Genomic DNA, 23,086 nt, shown 5'->3' on the forward strand with positions numbered 1-23,086 from the left:
TCATATGGTAAATCCCACATGGGTTTTATGTGGTAAATCCTACATGGGATATAGGTGGAAAATACGACATGTTAAAGATCTTAAATGCCACATATTTTAATCCAAATGGTATAAAAGTAGTCAATACTAGACAAATGAAAGTCCGAATGTTGCTATGATAATTTTTAAAATTCTTTTAATTTAAAAATTACTTAAATAGTAATTTAAAATTAATCATCGAAGCTTTCAGAGAGGCTTAACTTAATCTGCTATTTGCTACTTTATCCCATTTGGTATTCAAAACGTGTAGCATTTTTGATCTTTTACATGTGATGTTTTCCACCTATAACCTATGTGGGATTTACCTTAAACTATTATGACGAAATTTTATAAAATTAAAAAACGTGTTGCTAAATGAATTTATTTAAAAATAAATGCTATTAATTAATACATCCAAAACGAATATTAAAAATATTATTTTTTCTTTTGCGATTGACACGCCGTTTTTTGTCAATTGAATTAATTAAATCGCTTCGGCTTGTATAATACCAAGGTTTTTAGTATCTTCTAACTTTCTTCAAATATTTTCTAAAAAAAAAAATATATAAATACAAATATATATAAATATATATATATATATATATATATATATATATATATATATATATATATATATATATATATATATATATATATATATATATATATATATATAGTAGAGAGAGAGAGAGAGAGAGAGAGAGAGAGAGAGAGAGAGAGAGAGACAGAGAGAGAGAGAGAGAGAAAGAGAGCAACTTTAATAAGGAACCTTATTAGTCGAGCAATTTTAATTATTAGCCAGTTTGAAGTCATTATTGACTACAATATTTCACAAATAATTATTTCCTAATTTATTACTTACAATGACTAACGTTTATGCGTAATTGAACACATATTATGCGTAATGAGCTTGAACCCATGAGGAGAATCCTGAAAAAAAGTGATCAATAAGGATTAGTAGTTAAACAAAAAAAACAAAAACAAAAATGTAAAAACTTACTTTTTCAATGATGTAGACTTCTATAATAACAGGCCTTGACATCGCGCAAAATGCCGGAAAAACTGAAGGCCGATTAAACTTTCACTTTTACTTATATTGATATATTTTTATATTAGGTAGGGTGTAATGGCAGTCTATGTTTTCTAATAATAATCTCTAGTAAAAACGGAAATATAAAAAGAAAACCAAAAAATTGTTAAAAGATAATCATGCTTTTCGTATTTCAAATTTCATTAAGAATATTTATGTAATATTAAATAGTATCAATAACAAGCAGAACCATAACAAAGTATATATCTATATATTAGAAAGATAACTGTATTTTTAATTTTTTTTGCTAAAAATGGTAACGATAAAAATCACCAACAATAAAAAACACCAACAAAAGTTGATTCAAGCAAAAAAAAGTTTTATTAATATATCTCAACAGGGTTAAAGTCCTTATACTTGGCAACTTGTAGTCAATACACAAACAATCATATAAACTTCGTCGCATAGCAAAATACTCATGTGCTCTACATATAATATCTGAAGTATATAAAACTTCACCAACATTAACTTTTCTCATAGCATTAAGGTGTTCGAATAGAATATTTGATTAAAGCGAACTTTCTTTATTTTTTAAAAATCTAACTGCTTCAAATAAAGCTGATTTTGTTTTTATTAACTTTAATTTGTTTACAGCTAAATATGAAATATTACAAATTGTGCCATTATGGTTAGCTACAAATGAATAATCATTGAAAATTACTAAAATAAATAATGAAACACCAAGTTTGTACATTTTTGATTGTATGTGTAAACTTTTTTTATTAAGCTGGAAAACAATAACATCGTTATTATCACTTAACAAAATTGAATATCGTCAAATATAATTTCATCCTCTTTTAGAAAATCATTTAACTCATCTGGTAAAATGCTTCGAAAACCGCTTGAAGTTACATTTTTTCTAACTTTACTTGCTGGTGTGGCTAAACAACTAGGCGGAATATTTTAAAAACAGATGGTGGGTTTAAAGGTCGTTGCTTCCCATATTTGCTTTCAAAAGGTGCTTCATTTGGCCAATGCAGTTGACATAATGCTGTATAGTCTGTAACAATAAAACCAGTTCTTGGGATAGCTTCACTACATCTTTTTCTCTCCTCTAGATTCTTCGGGAATTTATAAATTAATATTTTTGTCGTAGTTGAGTATTGATATTTTTGTTGTAGTTGTAATTGATATAGTAGTTGTATAAATTGATATTTTTGTTGTAGTTGAGATAGTTCGACTTGCAAAGAGATACACAGCATTTTAAAGGCATTTTAATTATTAAAAAAACTTATCGTTAGTTTGACAATATTATTACCTTACAAAGTTAACGCCTTGAACTTTACAACAATATCGTCTTGATGTTGGGCTATCTAATTTATAAACCAATCACATTTTAAAATTTATTAAAAAAGCGCAAACACAAACTTTTGTCTAATGTTAAAAGATGAAAATGTAAACACAGTATTAGGAATTGGCCTTCAGTTTAACAACTTTGTTGCGCGATGTCAAGGCCTGTTATTATAGAAGGCCGCAGTCACACATAATATAATATTCTGAAACTAATAAACAAACATTTAAATTTCTATAAGTAAATTTATTCTTTGATCATTGCCTTCATATCCTATCTTATTTTCATATCATAATCTATTATGGAATTATTTATATAACATTTCACAACAATATTATTAAATTTATGATGTTCAAATATCATATGAACATTCTCTAACATGTTCATATGATATTTGAATATAGTTCTTGAGTATATTATCTGCAAACAATTGACTGATGCAAGTTCTAATGTTGTCAAAAACCAAGCATGCATGCATGGGACACTGCAGTGTCCCACAAAAAAATGCAGGTTTGAAAGTCAAATTTTCTTTATTAAAAAAAAAATTAAAATAGGGGGGAGATAGGGAGGTTTCTGTAACTTTTTTTAGGCTCCAAAACTTTTAACTTTTTATATAATAAGGTTCATAAAACTTAAGGGACTAACGAAGTACATTGAGGAACAAAAACAGGATATTTACAGAAACTTTTTAATTTTTAATCTGGAGTACCACAGTGTAATTGGGAATAAAGTCGCTGGGTCCAGTATTCAAAGTAATATGACCTAAAGTAATATATAAATTAAATAAAATGCTTTAAAATGCATGCAGTGATACATATAACTCCTGATAGTTAACTATATGTATAACTAGTTATACATAAAATTTATTATATAAACTTATTTTTTAAGGTTATGCTTGAACAAATTAGAACCAATTAATTCAAATTTAAGATTTAGTTCAAGTTCAAGTTATTTGTTCATTGTTTTTTCACTATTTTATATTTATTTGTTCAAATTTGTTAACTAGTACTAATTCTTACTACAGTAAGAATATTTATCATTGTTGAATGTGATTTTATTAGTAACTTAATTTTACTATCAACATATTTGACAACACCCTTTACATTTTAAATGATGACAGCTTTACTTTTCTATTGATGTTAAATTTATTACGTTTCAATAACTCAGATTGAATTTTAACTGAATTATTGTAAGCTTTCTAAGGGTTTGTTGTATCTCAAATGGTGTTGTAAATAAAGTAAAAATAATATATATATATATATATATATATATATATATATATATATATATATATATAATATATATATATATATATATATATATATAGTATTTAGGCTATGGGATCATCCATAAATGATGCCAGTAGATAGAGGGGCAGTGTGAGTTTAACAATAATTGACAATGGGGAGGGGATGTTAAGACCAAAATAATGTCAATTAAAAAATTGAATTAAAAAAAAAAGTAAAATATTTTATTTTAAAAAAAAGTAAAACAATTTATGCTAGCTATGAGCAGGTTTTAGAGGTATTTACACCAACAATGTGGTCTAAAAACTTCTTGCTTTTGTTGCTTAAAACTGTAGAGGATCATAGGAAAACAATTTAAATTCAGAAATTAGCTTGCTTATCTGAAAGAACAATTTATGTTTTTTTTTTTTTTACTTTTAGTACTGTTGAGAATAAATGTATAATTGAACCAGAAAAAAATTGATGGTATATGCATTTTTTATATTATATTAACAATTCAGATATACCATCATAATACGATAACAAAAACTGACATCATTTTCAATGGGAGATGGCAAAAAATTGACTGAGTTTGATAAAGGGTGAAGTTGTTCAACGAACCGGGTCATCATCTGACATCATTATGCATAGATGACCCTACGATTTAAGTAAAATAAGTAATCAATTTGCCATATTTCTCTTTAGAAAGTGTAAGAAAAAAGCATTGTTATGCTGAGAACCTACCTATTGAGCAAGCTTTGACCACCTATTTTATAAATTTGAGAGACAGAAGTGGAAGTGCGAATCGCAAAAGAACTAATAACAATGCTCTAAATTGATTTTAACTTTGTAGACTAGCATTAATATAGTATATATATATATATATATATATATATATATATATATATATATATATATATATATATATATATATATATATATATATTATTTTTACTTTATTTACAACACCATTTGATATACAACAAACCCCTACAAAGCTTACAATAATTCAGTTAAGATTCAATCTGAGTTATTGAAACGTAATAAATTTAACATCAATAACAACATAAAATCACGTTCAACAATGATAAACATTCTTACTGTAGTAAAATATAGTACTAACTGATAAATTTGAACAAATAAATATAAAATTAACAAAAACAAAGAATAAATAAGAACATTAACTTGAAACTTAACTAAATCTTGAATTTGAATTAATTGGTACTAATTTATTCAAGCATAACCTTAAAAAATAAGTTTTTATAACAAATTATATGTATAACTAGTTATACATATATTTAACTATCAGGAGTTATATGTATAACTATATGCATTTTAAAGCATATTATTTTATTTAAACATTACTTAGATCATATTACTTTGAAAACTGGACCCAGAGGCTTTATTATCAATAACACTGTGGTACTCCAGATTAAAAATTGAAAAGTTTCTGTAAATATCCTGTTTTTGTTCCTCAATGTAGTTCGTAAGTCCCTTAAGTCTTAAGGACTTTATTATATCTAAAGTTAAAAGTTTTGGAGCATAAAAAAAGTTACAGAAACCCATCCTATTTTTTTCTTTTTTTAATAAAGAAAAATTGGAATTCTTTGACTTTCAAACCTGCATTTCTTTGTGGGACACTGCAGTGTCCCATGCATGCAAGATTGGTTTTTGACAACATTTCAACTTGCATCAGTTAATTGTTTGCAAATAATTTACTCAAGATCTATATTCAAATAACTATTACATTATCCTAATAATACATCTATTTGCACAAATCTTAATCTTATTTCTATAAGGAAAGATAAAAATTATTCGTGGTACTTACATACTTGCTTGCCATTCTCTTTATTAATATAAAATATTTTCACACAATATAAACGTAACGCAATGCAATGTCGATTTAAAAATTTTTTTTAGTTTCCAGCTTTTAAATTAATTCCCATGCAAATCCCACAGGAAACCCACGTGGGATTTCCCATGTGTGTAAATACCACATGGTTCCCACATGTAACCCATGTGGGATTACCCACATGGGTTTAAGGTGACAAATTTCCATACGGATACCACATGGGAAAATCCGTCCCACATAAATCCCATCAATCCCACACGAAACCCACGCGGAACCCATGTGGGACGCGGTTTTATTTTTCACTGGGTGGTTTTTGGTAGGAAAATCATTTAAACTTATAGAGTTTGATGTAAATAATCAAAATATTAGGCAGATCATTTAATATAATTGTGCGGATATAAATTGGAGGGTCACTTTGTTTTTTGAGTTCATAAAATTAATAAAATAAAATTCATTAAAATTATAATACGCAAAAATCTACTAAATATATTTTTTAATTAAATTAAACTATATCTAAATTGTATTTTTTGTGTTTATTTTATGAAATATGATTCGCTTAAGTAACGTTTAAATGATCCGCCCCGCTGTCTGTACCGTTTAAATGATCCGCCCCGCTGATGCGCTCCGCCCCGCCGTTTGTACCTACTCCACAAAAATCGTAACGATTAAGAATAGATGTGGCAATGAAAAGGTAGTTTTAATAAGATATATAGGGTTTCCATTAGTTAATTTAACAAAACATGAATAATTAAAAAAAAATACCAAATAGGCAAAATAGTATAATCGAATTGTTTACTAAATATTACAATGATAATATAATAAAATTATAGTTTTGTAAAAAAAAAATTTTTAATGAAAGTTTTGAAACATAATATTATTATTATTATTATTATTATTATTATTGTTATTATTATTATTGTTATTATTATTATTATTATTATTATTATTATTATTATTATTATTATTATTAATACTATCATAGTATTACATAGTAATACATAGTAACTATGTATTAGAACTTTCATTTTTTAAATGATAAGCCTATATATATAGGCTTATCAATAATAAGCATATATATAGGCTTATCATTAAAAAAATGAAAGTTCTAATGCATAGTAATAATAATAATAATAATAATAATAATAATAATAATAATAATAATAATAATAATAATAATAATAATAATAATAATAATAATAACAATAATAATAATAATAAGCCTATATATACATACTTATTATGTAAAAAACTTATTATTTTAGTTCAGATTTATCAGATTATGATAACATAACTGACACGTCAAATGATGAAGCAGAAGATTTTGTAAATGTGCAAGGTTATTTGATTAATTTTTTGTGATTTATATTGATTTGAACTATGTAAAAATATTAACGTATTTGGTACAAAATGCATATTTTTAAGTTAATAAAACACAATTGTTAGTTTCAGAAAAAAATACAACACACATTTGCAATTCTATTGAGGAAGCTTCACAATGTCTTGTTTTAGATAATGAACAAAACAACATATTAGGTTTACAAGGTTTTTGTTTATTTGTGTTTTAAGCCAATTTTTCATAGTTATACTGAAATTTTGATTGAATAAAAAGATTTAAACTCTAAAAGTAGATCAACATTTAAAATTTTAGATAACATGTGCATTTACATTTGTGATTCGGTGGAAGAAGCTGATCTATGTCTTCAAAATTATGAGATATATAATTCTGTTCGGTATGCTGCCTTTTCAACCCCAAAGAACTTTGGTAATACAGGTATTTGAATCATTATATTTGGTTTGATTTTGAAGTCTTCTAATAATCATTTCTGTTCAACTTAACTGTTTCATACATTGTACACACATGGCTAGTTTTCCTTTTATTTAAATAATGTTGATAGAAATAAAGATTTATTCCTTATTTCTATTACAATAAATATAGATACATAATATTCAAAACAGATTTTATAAGTTAAATATTTTTTTAGATACGCATGCTGATAAGCACAGAGTATTGTGGGAAATGTCTTCAGACTTTTATAAAACTCCTTATATTGTTCTGTCAATAAAAAGATTTGACTGTCACCATGGCTTTGATCGAAATTCAAGTAAAAAGCAGAAATATGTAAAAGCAAAAGAAAATCAGGTAGCAGTCTTGACAATCTAGCAGTATTAATATGTTCTAATTTTGCATTATTTTTTGTTTGTTTGAGAAGTGCTGGGTAAAATACTTTATAAAAGTTTTTAAAATAAAAATACTTCAAAGTATTTAAAATAAAAATACTTTTAAAAAGTATTGAAAATACTAAATACTTTACCAAAACTTACAACTATGGCTATTTTCAAAATTTATTTGAAAAATATGAAATAATTTAATAATTACCCTAATGAAATTAAGGTAGACAGTAATAAGCATAAAACAATAAATAAATCAGAATAAATAATGGTAGAGTGAAACTTTGACAAACAATTAGTTTAATATGCATGTGCATTGTTGATGTTTGAAGAAGTATTTGAATTACAGGTATTTGTAATGAGTACAAAATACTAATCAAAAGTATTTTAAGTAAAAACGCTAAATACTTCCAACAAAAGTATTTAAAATACACATACAAAGAAAGTACCAAAAATAGTATTTCAAATACTCCCAGTACTGTATTTGACATATACTACTCTGCCTAATAATATATTTATATACTTTATTATTTTATTTCTTCAGTTATTAATTCCATTACTTATTAGTATTTTAGTATGTTAGTAATATAGTTAGTTTAATTAGTATTATATTTCTTGAATTAGTGTTGCGTTAATTTCTTCATTTAATATTATATTTTTCATTAAAAATATTTGCTGTACATCTTAAACAAAATATTTTATATACCTATGTTATGTTTATTATTCAAGATCTTTATGTGTTATATATTATTTTATTAAAATGTCAAGTTGTTTGGCAATCCTAGGGGAGTAATAGCTATGTGCTTCTTATTTGTTTTTAAAACACAACAGAAAGCTAAAGGTTTAATTATTCTGTTGTGTGCTGCAGAATGATTTTAAGTCAAAGTCATAATGCAGCTGTTAATAACAGTTTATTGTAAACAGAGCTATGGTCTTAAGACTTAAAATCTGTCCAATTTGAGTTAAAAATTTACAGCTAAATATATAAATCACTCTCTTTTTTTTTTTACTTATCTTGGCAAACTAAAATAAGACTTGGAACTTGACTTTAGCTACAATGCCAATGTGATTTGACTTGAACTTCAAGTCAAGTCACAAGTTACATATTCAACCTCAAAAATAATTTAGAAAAAAAAATTTAGTGAATATTAGCCGCAATAGGAAGCTTACTTTGTTTTTGTTTTTTCATATTGCACTATAGGCATATTGCCAGGGGTGGGGAACTGGAGCCAGAAGTGTCAATAGGAGCCCGAGCCATTATAAGAAGACCTGCTCCTCTGCTCCCTTTAGCTTAAATTTTTATTTATACAGTTTCTAATTCTATTTATCAATTATTGTTGTAAAATTCTGGAACAACCTATGTCTATTTGATAATTTATAAATAAATTAATAAAACTGATAATGGTATTTACATAGAATGAATTTTTTTAATACATAAAAAAATATTTAAAGGATTCGGAGTCCCAGAAAAAAATGACAATCAGAGCTGGAGCCATACATTCCAAAAAACTTAAATCCAGAGTCAGAGCTATTAGTTTGAATAAACTTGGAGCTGGAGTCATTCATTTTTTTTTCAGCAGCCCACCCCTGCATATTGCAGTGCACTGTTAATGATGGTGAGACTTTACAAAAAATTAAAGATCAAAAATTCAAAGCAAAGTTTTTTGTAAATTCTTTTTTTTAATTTTGCGTCCTGGTTTTTATTTTTCCTTTTAAAATGTTTTGCTGCATCCTCATTGATCTTCATTGTCTGACAGCCTTCTAGCAAATGTTTGGAAAAGCATTGAATCATAAAAACATTCTGGACAGTTAAATTGACTCGGATTTGCTTGACTTAAGGCATTGGATGGCACATCACACCCTAAAAAAAAAACAAAAAAAAAGAAGTTATAATCAGCATTGCATTCATTTCAGCAACAATTTGTGTTTAAGATTGATTAATATAAAAGAAAACAAAGAAATCATTTTTATAAGCAAATAAATTAAGGTAAACAGTAAGAAACAAACCAATAAAAACAGTTTCCACAGCTCGTATTTCCTCATTATAATAATCAGTCATACAATATAAGGGTTTCAGATCAATATTCCAATCCTTTATTACATTCAGTAATCTCATAAGAGTACTCAACACTAATGAAGATTCTCTGGAAGTCTCAATATCCTAATTTCTGAGATAAAATATGAGATTTGGAAACCTAAGAATGACTTAATCTTTTTATAATAGTTTCTAGCAATGGTAAACAGATAATTGCTTTCTGAAGATTTTTTTTGGTGGATAGATAAGGAAGTAATGATTAGGATTAGATATTGGAGCAGCACAATGAGAAGAAAACCATATAGAAGCGTGAGATTTGACTAGAAATCATTGAGATGAAATGAGCGATTCCATGCTAGCCTGTATCCATGAGATAACTTAAGAAGCACATCTGTCAGCAGGAAGACAAAAAAATTTTACCTAAGGGCCATCGTGAAAAAAATCAAGGACAGAATCCCATTTAAATTTTAAGGTAGTTTTAATATTTTTTCAATTAACGCATTAATTTTTTTTAGATTCTCAAACATTGATCAGGAATGCTTAGAAGGCAAAATAAAAGAGTGGAAGAATAGAGATGACTCTCTTAACATCTATTATGAGCCAAAAGTTAGTGAATGTCAAGACGAGTTCCTTTTTGTTTACCAAGCAGGCTGGCAAAAGAAACTGCTCAATAAATATGGAAATGAAATGATCTTTTTAGATGCGATATACAAAACCACTCGGTATTCGTTGCCCTTGTTTTTTTTAGTTGTAAAAACTAATGTTGATTTCCAAATTGTAGCAACATTTGTTTCAAAAATGAAACCTTTGAATCAATTAAAAAAGCACTGAATGTAATAAAGGATAGGAATATTGATCTGAAACCCTTATATTGTGTGACTGATTATTGTAATGAAGAAATACGAGCTGTGGAAACTGTTTTTATTGGTTTGTTTCTTACTGTTTATCTTAATTTATTTGCTTATAAAAATGATTTCTTTGTTTTCTTTTATATTAACCAATCTTAAACACAAATTGTTGCTGAAATGAATGTCATGCTGATTATAATTTCTTTTTTTTGTTTTTTTATTAGGGTGTGAAGTTTTTATATGCGATTTTCATAAAGAACAAGTGTGGGATCGTTGGCTTAAAAAGACAGCAAACGGTTGCTACAGCAGAAAAGATGAAATTTTGAGTATATTGCGAGGTCTTGCTTGGTTAAAAACTTGTGAAGAGGAGGTAAAAGCCACACAAGTGTTAGAGTTTTCAGAATTCTCGAGACTTGAAAGTTTTTCTAAATTAAAACATATTGAAACTTATTGGTTTCCAATAAAGAAGGTATTTATTATTAACCATGAGTCAACTCTCTATACTTTTATTTGATTATAGATGTATTTAAAATCTTTACATGGTTTGAGTTTGTAAAATAAAATGTTGTTTTAATGTAGAGGTGGATCTGCTGCTACAGACAAAATCGTCTACTTATCAGTTGTAACACAAACAATGGTGTCGAGAGGCAAAATGCATCTTTTAAATATTCCTATTTAAAAAGATACAATAGTTCATCATTGACTGGAATGTTGACTTTATTGACAGAGGAATTTTTCACTGATAAACTAGAAAGGTTTGTGTTTTTTCCCCAAGCATTTGTTACATATTGAAGTCAAGGCAACTAATATTTTTCTATGATATACTTTTTCTGTACTAAAATTTTAACTTCACTTTAAATAAAGAAATTATGTATTTAATTTTGTACAGAATAATGTCTTAAGTGTTGTTTTTATTGTATCCGCAAATTTTAGTTACACTGATTTCAACTTCAAAATGGATGCCCGATACAGAAGATATGCTTGTTGGGTGCCAAAATATCTCTACAATCGCCCGCACAGTTTTGTTAAGCATTGTTTAAAGCGAAAGTCCACTGCTGATTGCATGGATTTAAACAAAGTTGTATGATTAAACCTGGTATTTTTTCACAATCTAGTACCTTTGATACTTCAGTTCAATATTTTATATCATTTGGTGATGAGATTAGTATGCCAAAATGTACCTGCGTTGATTGGCTATCAACAGCTTACTTATGCAAGCACTTTTTTGTTGTATTCCGGAAGTATCCTGCATGGTCTTGGAATGCTTTATCTGTTCTTTATAGGAATTCTCCATACTTGAATTTAGACGCCGAAAATTATGAAATAGAGCATGAAAAAACAACTTTTAACTCATTCAAGGCATTGTTGCCTCTAAAACAAGATCAGACTGTTATTGTCAATCAGAAACAGTCATGTAAATATGCTCAACCCATTTATTCTGGTGTAGATGTAAGGGAGATGTTAAATACAGTGAAAAATTTATCATTTGAGTTTGATGAAAACTCAGATGAAATCATGCTACTACACAAAACTCTTTCTTCACTTATTGAAAAGTTGAACAAAAAAAGAGTAAGAGAATCTGGTATTCCTGTTTGCCGGTTAAATGATAAATTAAGTAATTCATTAAAGGAACACATCCAAATACCTATTCGGAAACCAATAAAACTTCCATTTAAACGTGTTGGATCTAGAAAAGTCGAGGCTATAGCTGCTTCAAAAATATTTATTACAGAAGAATTTTACTCAGCCGACACAGTTAAATTAGAAATTGTTGAAAAATCCATTAAAAATGATAGATTAATGGAGGAACAGGTAATTTTTCTTTCTGATAATGATGAAGAATTTTTTGAAGCAAATGTAATTTATAAGACTAATCTTTCTGATGATGATTTGAATGATATTAAAACCAATCAGATGTTATCAGACACTGTGATCCATTCTGTTCAAAGTATGATTAATGGTGTTTTTGGTTTACAGGATCCAGTTTTGGGTCAAAACTTATCATTTCATGCCGTCAAAGAATCTTTTGTACTAGTTGTCTAGAGTTAAGGTTATTTAGTTGATTAGAGTTAGAGTTAAGTTTATTTGGTTGACTAGAGTTAAGGTTATTTAGTTGATTAGAGTTAGTTAAGTTTATTTAGTTGATTAAAGAGATTTTATTTAGTTGTCTAGAGACAAGAATATTTAGTTGATTAGAGTTAATGTTATTTAGTTGTCTAGAGTTAAGGTTATTTAGTTGATTAGAGTTAAGGTTATTTAGTTGATTAGAGTTAATGTTATTTAGTTGCCTAGAGTTAAGGTTATATAGTTGATTAGAGTTAATGTTATTTAGATGTCTAGAGTTAAGGTTATTTAGTTGATTAGAGTTAGAGTTTATTTAGTTGACTAGAGTTAAGGTTATTTAGTTGATTAGAGTTAGTTAAGTTTATTTAGTCGATTAAATTTATTTTATTTAGTTGTCTAGAGACAAGAATATTTAGTTGATTAGAGTTAATGTTATTTAGTTGTCTAGAGTTAAGGTTATTTAGTTGATTAGAGTTAAGGTTATTTAGTTGATTAGAGTTAATGTTATTTAGTTGCCTAGAGTTAAGGTTATTTAGTTGATTAGAGTTAAGTTTATTTAGTTGACTAGAGTTAAGGTTATTTAGTTGATTAGAGTTAGAGTTAAGTTTATTCAGTTGACTAGAGTTAAGGTTATTTAGTTGATTAGAGTTAAGGTTATTTAGTTGATTAAAGAGATTTTATTTAGTTGTCTAGAGAGAAGGATATTTAGTTGATTAGAGTTAATTTTATTTAGTTGTCTAGAGTTCAGGTTATTTAGTTAATTATAGTTAATGTTATTTAGTTGATTAGAGTTAATGTTAATTATGTTGTTGTTTAGAGTTAATTTTTTTACTTTTTATTTATTTTTTAAGTTTTCATCTAAAAATGTTAAACTTTGAACTTGTTTTCTTATTAAGATTAGGACTTAAAATATACTGTTTAATGTTGTAATAATGATTTACATTTTTTATAGAGGTATTTAAGGCAAGTGTCACATTTGCAATTTTGATTGGCGTATATGGTTTTTCTAAAGTTATACATGTGAAAAGGTAATTTTGTATTTACTCCCTTTTACATTATTATAAAACGTTATTCTATTATTATTAAGTCTTCAAAAACATATATGACACCTTTTGGATCTTTAAATCATCCTCTACAACATGATAAAAGCCCTCGTAACATAGTTGTACGATGAACGGTATATTATGTAAAAACCGTATGATCCATTAATTAGGCAATGTAAACACACACATTCTAAAGGTTGCTTTTGTTGTGTTTTTTTTGTTGTTGTTTTTTTATAGTTTATCCTACTATTTAAATAGTGTTATAGCAATTTTTTGTTTATTTTGAATTGTTGTATCATTAAATACCTTTTAATTACCTTTAAATACATTTTCTTTTAAATATTGTTATACCCTGTTTAATTTGATAAGTTTATTTTTAAGGTCTCAATTTATTTACTTTTCGATTTTTTAAATAAAGATCTAATATTAGACATTTAAAAATAAAAGGCGTTTTTTATTTAAAAAAATACTGATAAAAAGATATTTTTAAAACCAATTTTATTTATATGTTTTGAAGGGTGGCTCTTGAAACAAAAATTTTGAAAAAACATCTCCTACCCCTGAATGTATTGAATAAAATAATACTAACTTTATAATTAAAAATATATATTTTCGCGCCAATTCCGACACTACCGATTGTTAAGTCGTAGGTAAAAAAAATAAACAAGGTTTTAATGCGTCCGCGGAGGTATGATCGGTATGCTCAAAAAATTTTAAATACGTCATTGTTAGGGGTAGCTCAAGACCCTTTGAAATATGGCGGGTCCCTAAAATTTTGAAAAAATAAGTTATTCTAAGGAAGATTAACCTGGTACTCAAAACAAGCAAAACTATATAAAAATTTCAAAAAGAATACTAATTTTTTATAAAAATTGTTATTTTAAATTTAATTGCTTTTTAGATTTAATTGATTTTAAGCGATTATATAAAAAATGTTTTTTATAAAAAAAAAATTTTCAATCCAGTGTTATTTTACTATATTTAACACATTCAGGGTGTAGGAGATGATGTTTTTAAAAATTCCTGTTTTAAGTGCCAGTTGTTAATTTTTAGACTGTGCTTACAGACGAAAAATAAGTTCTTGACATTTGTTTGCAAAGTGCAGCCTTCTACTCGGTCTTGTAACATGTGGCCTTGCTATTTTCGGCCTTATTAATAACTCTGGTTAGAGCCAGATTTACCAATAGACAGACTAGGTAAATCCAGCCCAGGGCTTTTCCAGCCTAGGACCAGACGTTTTAAGGGGTTTGTTAAAAATATTAAATTTTAAAAACGAGGATCTTTGTTTTATTATGCAATTTTATTAATTATAAATGATGCGGGCCCCAAATACTGATTCTACTGAAGGTCTCCGAGAATGTAAATCTGGATTTGATCCTTGATCATATCAACAGACCAACGCATCAAATTTAGAATTGAACTCACATGAAGCGCTTTCAATATGCTCAACTCTGGGAAAATATAATATATGGTCAGAGTAGGCATCAAACCTTAAAACAAGTATTTTAAAATCTACCCTAGTCATTACATAGCCTACTACATAGTCATTAGGATCATGGTTAGGGTATAGTTTTAAGTGATACTCGTTTTGCGTACAATATCTTTTTACTGACATTAAGGGATGGCTTGAAATACTCATCCTCCTAATGAGTCACACCCTAGGACTATCAAAATATAAAGGTTTTGATAGTCCTAGGGTGTTCTAGATACCGATAACATAACTTAGGACTATCAAAATATAAAGATTTTGATAGTCCTAAGTTATGTTCTAGATACCGAGAAAAATAGGATACCTATTTTTCTCGGTATCTAGAACATAACTTACCTATAAGAAATTCCTTTTTAGTCATTATAGAGTTTTATAGCAAGTTCCATTTTATTTAAATTTTAAACTACTGCGTGCTTCAATTTATCTAGATTTGAGAGGTTAAAATAAAGTATTTATTTCCCGCTGTGTTACTTCAGGCTAACCGTTTTAGAAACCTAAGCGCACTTGTCAAAGCGTAGTTCAAGAACCACGATTTAGATTTAGCTTATGGCACGCGTGACATCGGTAAATTTTGACACAGGAAAGCACCCAAATGCTATTTTAATTATAGTGCTCAGAAACAAGACCATTATGTCTTCCTAGAACTTCCGTTGAATATTTGTTTCAAATCATACTACTTAATTAAATAGCCTGATTTTTCAGGCGATGTAAAGTTTTAAAAATTCAAATGATATGTCGTGTGGAATATTTGCAATTAATAAAGTAAATATTTTGTTAAAAATATTAAGAAAAGCTCAAAATCTGAGCTTCGTAACATAATCCCAAGAGATTTTATTTTATATTAATTTGGACACCAGTATTTGGATAGTAGAAATCGTTGATACCTAGTTAAAACCACAACTACTAAATTCTAACCGCGAACAAGCTAGGCTAATTGAATAACACTTTGTTTAAAAATTTGAAAAAAGGTATTTTAATTGGTATTAAAATTTTATAGCTTGAAATTGGTAGAGAAAGTTGCCATGGTTGCCAGAGTCAAAGTTTCAATAAATCATAAAAAACTCCCTTTGTATAGCTGTTGTTATTAAAATATTGTAAGACAAGTCAACTTTTTGCAAATTTTTTTTTATTTGAAAATAAAAAACTTTTTTAAAAAAAGATTATTACTACAGTCTCGATAAGTCGGACTCTTATAGAAGATAGATAAATAGTATTAAAGTCTAAATAGACTTAGCGAATGTCTGTTCTATATAACATACTAAAAAAAGGACAGTCGAATATTCTTCAAAATTTGGATTACTAAATTGACTAAAAGGTGAAGTAACTAAACCAGTTAACTTCGGGGTACATTTATGGTCTTAATTCTACTTAAATTTGTTCTAGATTAGCCAGATCAATTCCGGCCTTAAAAAGTCAAATTGACTGTGCTTATGCTAAAGAACTTTTTAAACCCAAGAACTAACAAAAAGGGATATGCAATTTGATTCTTTCGAACTATTTCCATTTTTTTTAAAATAGCTCAAAATCAGTAGCGTAAAGAGAGAGGCCAAAATTACGTAGCAAAAAAAATATATATATATATTGTTAAAAAGGCGCATTTTTTTCATTATTGAAAAAAATTATCCTGACGGGATACTCTGAGAATAGTCCTTTTGGGATAACACAATGGGATACCTTAAAAAGATACCCTGGTGTAGACCCAGAGTGGAACTTCTTTTGGAATACCAGTCTCGGACGAGAGTTGGAGGTCTTCTTGTGTTCATACTGTACCATAAGGCGCGAATCCATATTGTACTCGAGACGCCTATGACACACTTATATCGATAATGTATGTTTACCACCCTAATAATAAAGACCACATGATAACTACTTATAAAACGAATAATTCTGCTCCATCACTGATACTGTCTACACATCACATTTACGTTTGACACTAACGACAATTTAGTAGAACAACAGTAAATGACTCTTACGTATCTGGACTATTGTTTATTGTTATTGTTTATTTTTACAACATTTTACTTATCAGTTTTTTAGTATTTTTCTACTTTAAGGCTCTTTGTTTTCCACTGGACAACTGTCCTTTTGTAATTTTATCTCCCTCTTTTTAACTTATAATTCATCTCTAAGGCGTTCACTGCTCGGTGCAGCTTCACTAAAATGCATTGCATTTTCCAAAAAAAAAAAAAAGTTATTGTTAAAAAGGCACATTTTTTTCATTATTGCCCTAGGCGAAAAATTCCTTGCTACGCCACTGCTTAGGCAGGAAATAGAGAACCAACCCATTAAATCTTAATCTTATACATCTGGATAAGACCATTTGGTTACTAGAGGTCACTATTATTTGGTTATTAAATTAACCATTAATAAATATGATCATTTTTTAGTAGAGTTTCCTTTTAAAAAATTATATTCTATTCAAGAAACGCATGTTTCATGTAAAGAAGAATAATAACAAAACGAGTTAATTCGATCAAAGACCGCTTTAAAACAAAGTTCCATCATGGAAATTTCCGTATCGTCCATAGAAAAATCAAATTTTTTCATAATAGACTATTATGAAAAAATTTAATTTAAAAAAAAAAAATAAAATAAATAAAAGTTTGAAATATCTATTTTAATAGATTTATCAAAACAATATTTGATGTATTTAACAAAACATTTTTTAACTTATTTAGATTGATGACTTGGTAACAAAAAGATGAGTAAAATAGTTTTTGCGGCTTTCCGTAAACAAAAGGTTTTATAAACATTGTTTTTTAAACAATCGGCATATTTTGCATAATTATACCTTAAGCGAATTACGCATAGTTACAAGTGGACTTTGATCGACATCTGAGTGATAGTTTCTTTTGCCAACCGCTTCACTCGACAATCTTTACCCATTTTCACTAATAAAACTAAGCTGATAAAATAACGCTATAACTGATTTAAATTGTCGTACTTGATGTAGCAACTTGTCGTACTTGATGTTACAAAAATTCTTAAAAAATTCATAAAGAAGCTGTTTAAGCTTGAACATTACAATTATAACACACATTAGGGTTGAGTAAAGGTAAAATGTAGGATGTATACAGTTAAACAAGTGCGTTGTTATGGCGTTGCTAGGGATATCACGTTAAGATAGTTTATTTAAATAGACAAATTAAGATAGGTATAGGTTAATTTGCTACTTTTTAAAACAATTTTTATAATCATACACAGGTAAAAGTAGTTAAAAACAATTTTTTTTTTTTTTTGAAAATATTGAAATTTTAAGGGGGGATAGCCCCTTAATGTATAATTTTTTGATGCAGCGTAACTAAGACTCAGAGAAACATCAAACTTTCTTAGCCGTTGTAAACTTAGTAACAGTTGAAAACTCTTTATTTTCAAAAAGGTATAGAAATAAATATTCTAACCATGTATTAAAAGTTCAATATATAATTTAAGTTGAATTAAGAACGATTATGCTAATTTGTCAGGTATTACATGCTTCTTTTTTTAAGCACCTTTACTGAGACTTATAAGTTAATATTTTTTTATAGATTTTGTTTTGTTTCAATCTCTCTAATGTATAAATTTTTAATGCCCCGTAACAGAGACTCATAGAAAAGTCAAACTTTCTAAGCCATAAACTTAAAAATGGTTTAGAAACCTTCATTTTCAAAAATATACAAAAACAAAAATTCTAACTATGTATTAAATGTTTAATATTTAAGTTAAATTGAATTAAAAACGTTTATGCTTATCTGTCACATATTACACGCTTTTTTGTAAACCACCTTTACTGAGGCTTATTACATTAATCTTTTTTCTAGATTTTGATTTGTGTTAAACTCTCTAATGTATAACTTTTTGATGCACTGTAACTGAGACACAGATAAAATTTAAATTTTCTAAGCTATTGTTAATTTAATGACGGTTGAGAAACCTTACATTTCAAAAATAGTCAAAAATAAATATTCTTATTATGTGTTAAAAGTTCAATATTTAATTTAAATTGAATTGTAACAATTATGCTTAATTGTCAGGTATTACATACTTCTTTTTTAAGACACCTTTACTGAGACTTTTTAAGTAAATTTTTTTCCAGATTTTGTTTTGTTTTAAACTCTCAAATGTATAATTTTAAGATGCACCGTAACTGAGACTCAGAGAAGAAAAAAAATCTTCCAAAGTTAAACCTTCCAAGGCATTGTAAACTTAATAACAGTTGCGAATCTCATTCATTTTTTCTCTTTTCCTTATCAAATCGAAAAAAAAAAAAAAAAAAATTGCTAAAACCCCTGGTTTTCTAAATGATCTGGATTTGCCCACGGCTTAGGATTCAGTAAATGTTTTTTAAAACGCAATAGCTAGCCTAGATTCTCTGCAAATAAAGGTAAATTTTGAAGAAAATAAAAAATAAAAAATTAACTGATAATTAGCTCAATTTATTTTTGACGTCCCCAAAAAATTGGATTAAAAAAATCTCTAAAGTCATAAGACTTGAACTGTTGTATTTTAGAAAGTTGTTTAATGGTAAATATTTAAAATTATGGTTAAAGAAAATAAGAAGATCGAAAAATAATAGAAAATCACCATTTAACGAAATAAAAGTTTCAAAATAATATATGTAACACACGCTATGGCGGGTGTTACATATATTATTGGCGCCCTTGAATACCGTCAAAATTATAAACATAATCACTTTGTTTTTGATTTCAAGTTTCATGCAGTAACATAACTTTTTTTAATCTTTTGTATTGGTTATTAAGGGGCTCGAAATCGGCTTATCGGTCATATCACTAAGCTACGCGGAAGAGCATTTAACTAGGAAGTTTACGCCACCCCCCATTTCAATGTCGCATTACTCTTATATATATATATATATATATATATATATATATATATATATATATATATATATATATATATATATATATATATATAAATTTGGCGTTAAAAAAATAATTACAACTTTTGCATTTGTAAAATATACAAATGGTGGGGACAAGAAAAAGACAAAATAGTCTTCATGCCAAGCCCCTAATACTCCCTAAATAGTATAGCCATTAAAAACTTGTCATTAAAAATGTTATCAAAGACCAATAAATAAATATAGCTTCAGAAAAAGTCCTCCATTTTTTGATTACTTAAATTTGTTTCGTTTAGTTTTAATTCAAAATTATTTATTTATACGGAGCATAGTAATCAGAAACGGCATTTTAATGCCGTTTCTGATTACTATGCTCCGTAATTGGGGGCCTCTAGCTGTGAAAGAAAACTTAGTGGTTTGAAAATGAGTTTTAGCTTAAATATAATTATTGTTTGCATGTCTAGTAAGATATTTGTGCTGTATTTTTTTAAATAGTGTTTTAAAAACATTTAACATCGTGTCATTATTAATTTTGTACATAAAAATGAAATGATGATATATATTTATTTGGTAAACACTCAAAATTTTTAGATTAATAATTAGTGTTTGTGAATTAGAAAAACAGTCTGCTTTGAATATTATCTTTATGGCATGTTTTTGTTTGTTGAACAGTTTGTTGAGTTTTTTTTTATTGGTGCTGCACCAAGCAATGTTAACACAGGCCCGTAAGAACAGAAGTTATATTGGGGGGAGGGGGGGGAAGAGGGGGGGGCAGAAGGGCAATGCTGGATTAAGAGGCCCCGAAATAGTTTTAAGGGCCTTTTTTTTTTAGTCGCTCTTAGTCATTTTTTAGTCAATTTTTGAAAAATTATTGAGGGGAGGGGGGGAATGTCCCTGCTATCTCCCCCCCCCCCCATCCCCCGGTTGCTATGGGCCTGTTATCATAATTAAGACAACAATGAATAAAAGATAAGTAGATATACTTAGTAGATAGTAGATATAAAGTATTGCAATATTTTTAGAAATTTTAGAACAGCATAGAACCATAAACCTCTTCTTTCTCAGCTAAAATTCTAACCACTGTGCCACGATTCTTAAAATTATGCTTAACGATTTTTTAAGATTTTTAAAAGTTAGACAAAATTTTGTTTAATAAAATCAAGCAATGATCAAAATGAAACTTTGATAAATACAATTGCACAAAAAATTCTCTACAAAATAATAACTGATTAGAGCAGTTAAATTATAACTGTTTAGAGCGGCGCAATATATTATTGAATTGATTTTCAAACGAGAATTGAATATGTTGAAACTCAAGTCATTATGGAGTTGATATTAGAACTAAGAATTTAATGTAACATCATCAAAACTGCACCCTACTTCGTATGTTGTCTTTTAACCAAAAGATAAGACAATGGGGTTTCCAAATATAAAAGTTTTATTTTCTTAAATACAGCAGTTCATTATCATGTAAATACTATACGTATATCCTATATTTTGCAGCCTTTTACCTATATTTTGAAGCTTTTTACCGGAAATCAAAATTATATTAGGTATTTAGTTCATTTGTTGTTATTGTATTTGCCACAAATCGTGCAATATATTAAAAAAAACTACGCACCAAAAAATACCTCAGATGTCAAACAAAAATATGTCCCAAATTCAAGACTAAAAAGATTAAAAAAAAATTTGTGAAATATAATTGCAGCCTAAAGTCAAGTCCCAACACTTGTGCAAAAAAAAAAAAGATTTACTTCAAAATATCACCAATACCGGGACATGCGAATTTCATTGTTTTGAATCCGTCATATGATAAGCAAACATACATAAATACTAATTACCTTAAAAAAAACTTGAGTATAGGAAAGTCCCAGTTGCTGGAAGCCAAAAAAAGATTTTACTAAAGGTGCAGATGTATGTATGAATGTATGTATGTATGTATGTATGTATGTATGTATGTATGTATGTATGTATGTATGTATGTATGTATGTATGTATGTATGTATGTATGTATGTATGGAAGAACTATTACCAACTTACCGAACCGCATACTTCTTTACGCGACTCCTTATCGGCTCTTTTTTTTTTATCGGCTCATTCAAGTGGTTCGATAATTTTTTCAACTTATTTTGCATCATTGTTTCTATATCCACACAGTGGTCCGAACTAAATTGAGCCGATAAGTTGGTGTTAGTATTTTTTACACTTACACATAATTCTCGCAAATTCCATCTTTATTGAACCCTTAAAGGAACTGTTAGATTTATTCGTTATCAATATTATTAGGCATTATATATTTAATATTAGCGATGAAAAACATAAATTATAAATAAAAATAAATACTTTAATGACTTACATATCTTACTCTTTCGCTACCGGTAGTTTTGCGCTTTTTTTACTACTTTGTTTAATTTTATATGCGCTTACATTTTATTATTAATTAATTTTAAAAATGGCAAATTTCAGTTTTCTAAAATCCAAAGGCTTAAATCAGATTGAGCAAGAAAACAACGAATTTATCGTAGAACTACCTCTAAACATGCCTCAAGATGCTTTTATTGGCGAAGGTTCTTTTGCAAAAGTTTATAAATTTGTTCATAAAAAGAAGGTTATTGCTTGTAAACTTTATAAGCATCAATTCCCTAAATCAAAAATGTTTCTTATGTCTAATCGTTTTAAAAAGCTTAACCATCCAAATATTGTTGCGTATATTGGCTTTAGTATTAGACCTCTAGCAATTTTGTTTGACTACTGCTGTGTACTAGTAGAGAATACAGTATGCCATTCATTGCCAGAATTATTAAATTTGTTTAAAGAAGAAAGCTATTTTAATTATATGGAACGGTTAGACTACTGCTTACAAGCAGCTAATGGATTAAAATATTTGCACGACTTAAAAATTGTGCATCATGATTTTAAGCCTGCAAATATTTTAGTTCATGGCACTTTAAGTAGCATAGTTATAAAACTTACTGATTTTTGTGACCTTGCTATAATGAAAGAAACAATGGCAACAAAGACTAAGGTAAAAGCTGGATTTACTGGTTTAACAATAGCTTATCTTTCTCCTGAAATTTGTAACTATACAGTAAATACTGTTACGAAAGAATCAGATGTTTAT

General features: G+C 27.7%; 1 protein-coding gene and 2 long non-coding RNA genes across 3 annotated transcripts in view; 2 read left to right on the plus strand and 1 right to left on the minus strand.

The window, feature by feature from the left end:
• Positions 1-471: 471 nt before the first annotated feature.
• On the minus strand, positions 472-5,667 carry LOC136074862 (uncharacterized). Its single transcript, XR_010635512.1, has 3 exons — positions 5,454-5,667; positions 881-948; positions 472-567 (listed from the first exon to the last, which is right to left on the minus strand). It is a non-coding gene; the product is annotated as an uncharacterized LOC136074862 (long non-coding RNA).
• A 5,096-nt stretch (positions 5,668-10,763) lies between these two features.
• LOC136074863 (uncharacterized) lies at positions 10,764-11,594 on the plus strand. The gene is made up of 3 exons (XR_010635513.1): positions 10,764-10,899; positions 11,109-11,284; positions 11,463-11,594. It is a non-coding gene; the product is annotated as an uncharacterized LOC136074863 (long non-coding RNA).
• A 10,823-nt stretch (positions 11,595-22,417) lies between these two features.
• LOC136074326 (mitogen-activated protein kinase kinase kinase 7-like) overlaps positions 22,418-23,086 on the plus strand; it is a 915-nt gene continuing 246 nt past the window's right edge. Inside the window, exon 1 of the mRNA XM_065786631.1 lies at positions 22,418-23,086. This exon is cut by the window's right edge and continues 246 nt beyond it. Within this exon, the coding sequence (XP_065642703.1) occupies positions 22,418-23,086 (669 nt within the window).

The sequence above is a fragment of the Hydra vulgaris genome, chromosome 01, assembly GCF_038396675.1.
Source record: "Hydra vulgaris chromosome 01, alternate assembly HydraT2T_AEP".
NCBI classification, from domain to species: Eukaryota; Metazoa; Cnidaria; class Hydrozoa; order Anthoathecata; family Hydridae; genus Hydra; species Hydra vulgaris.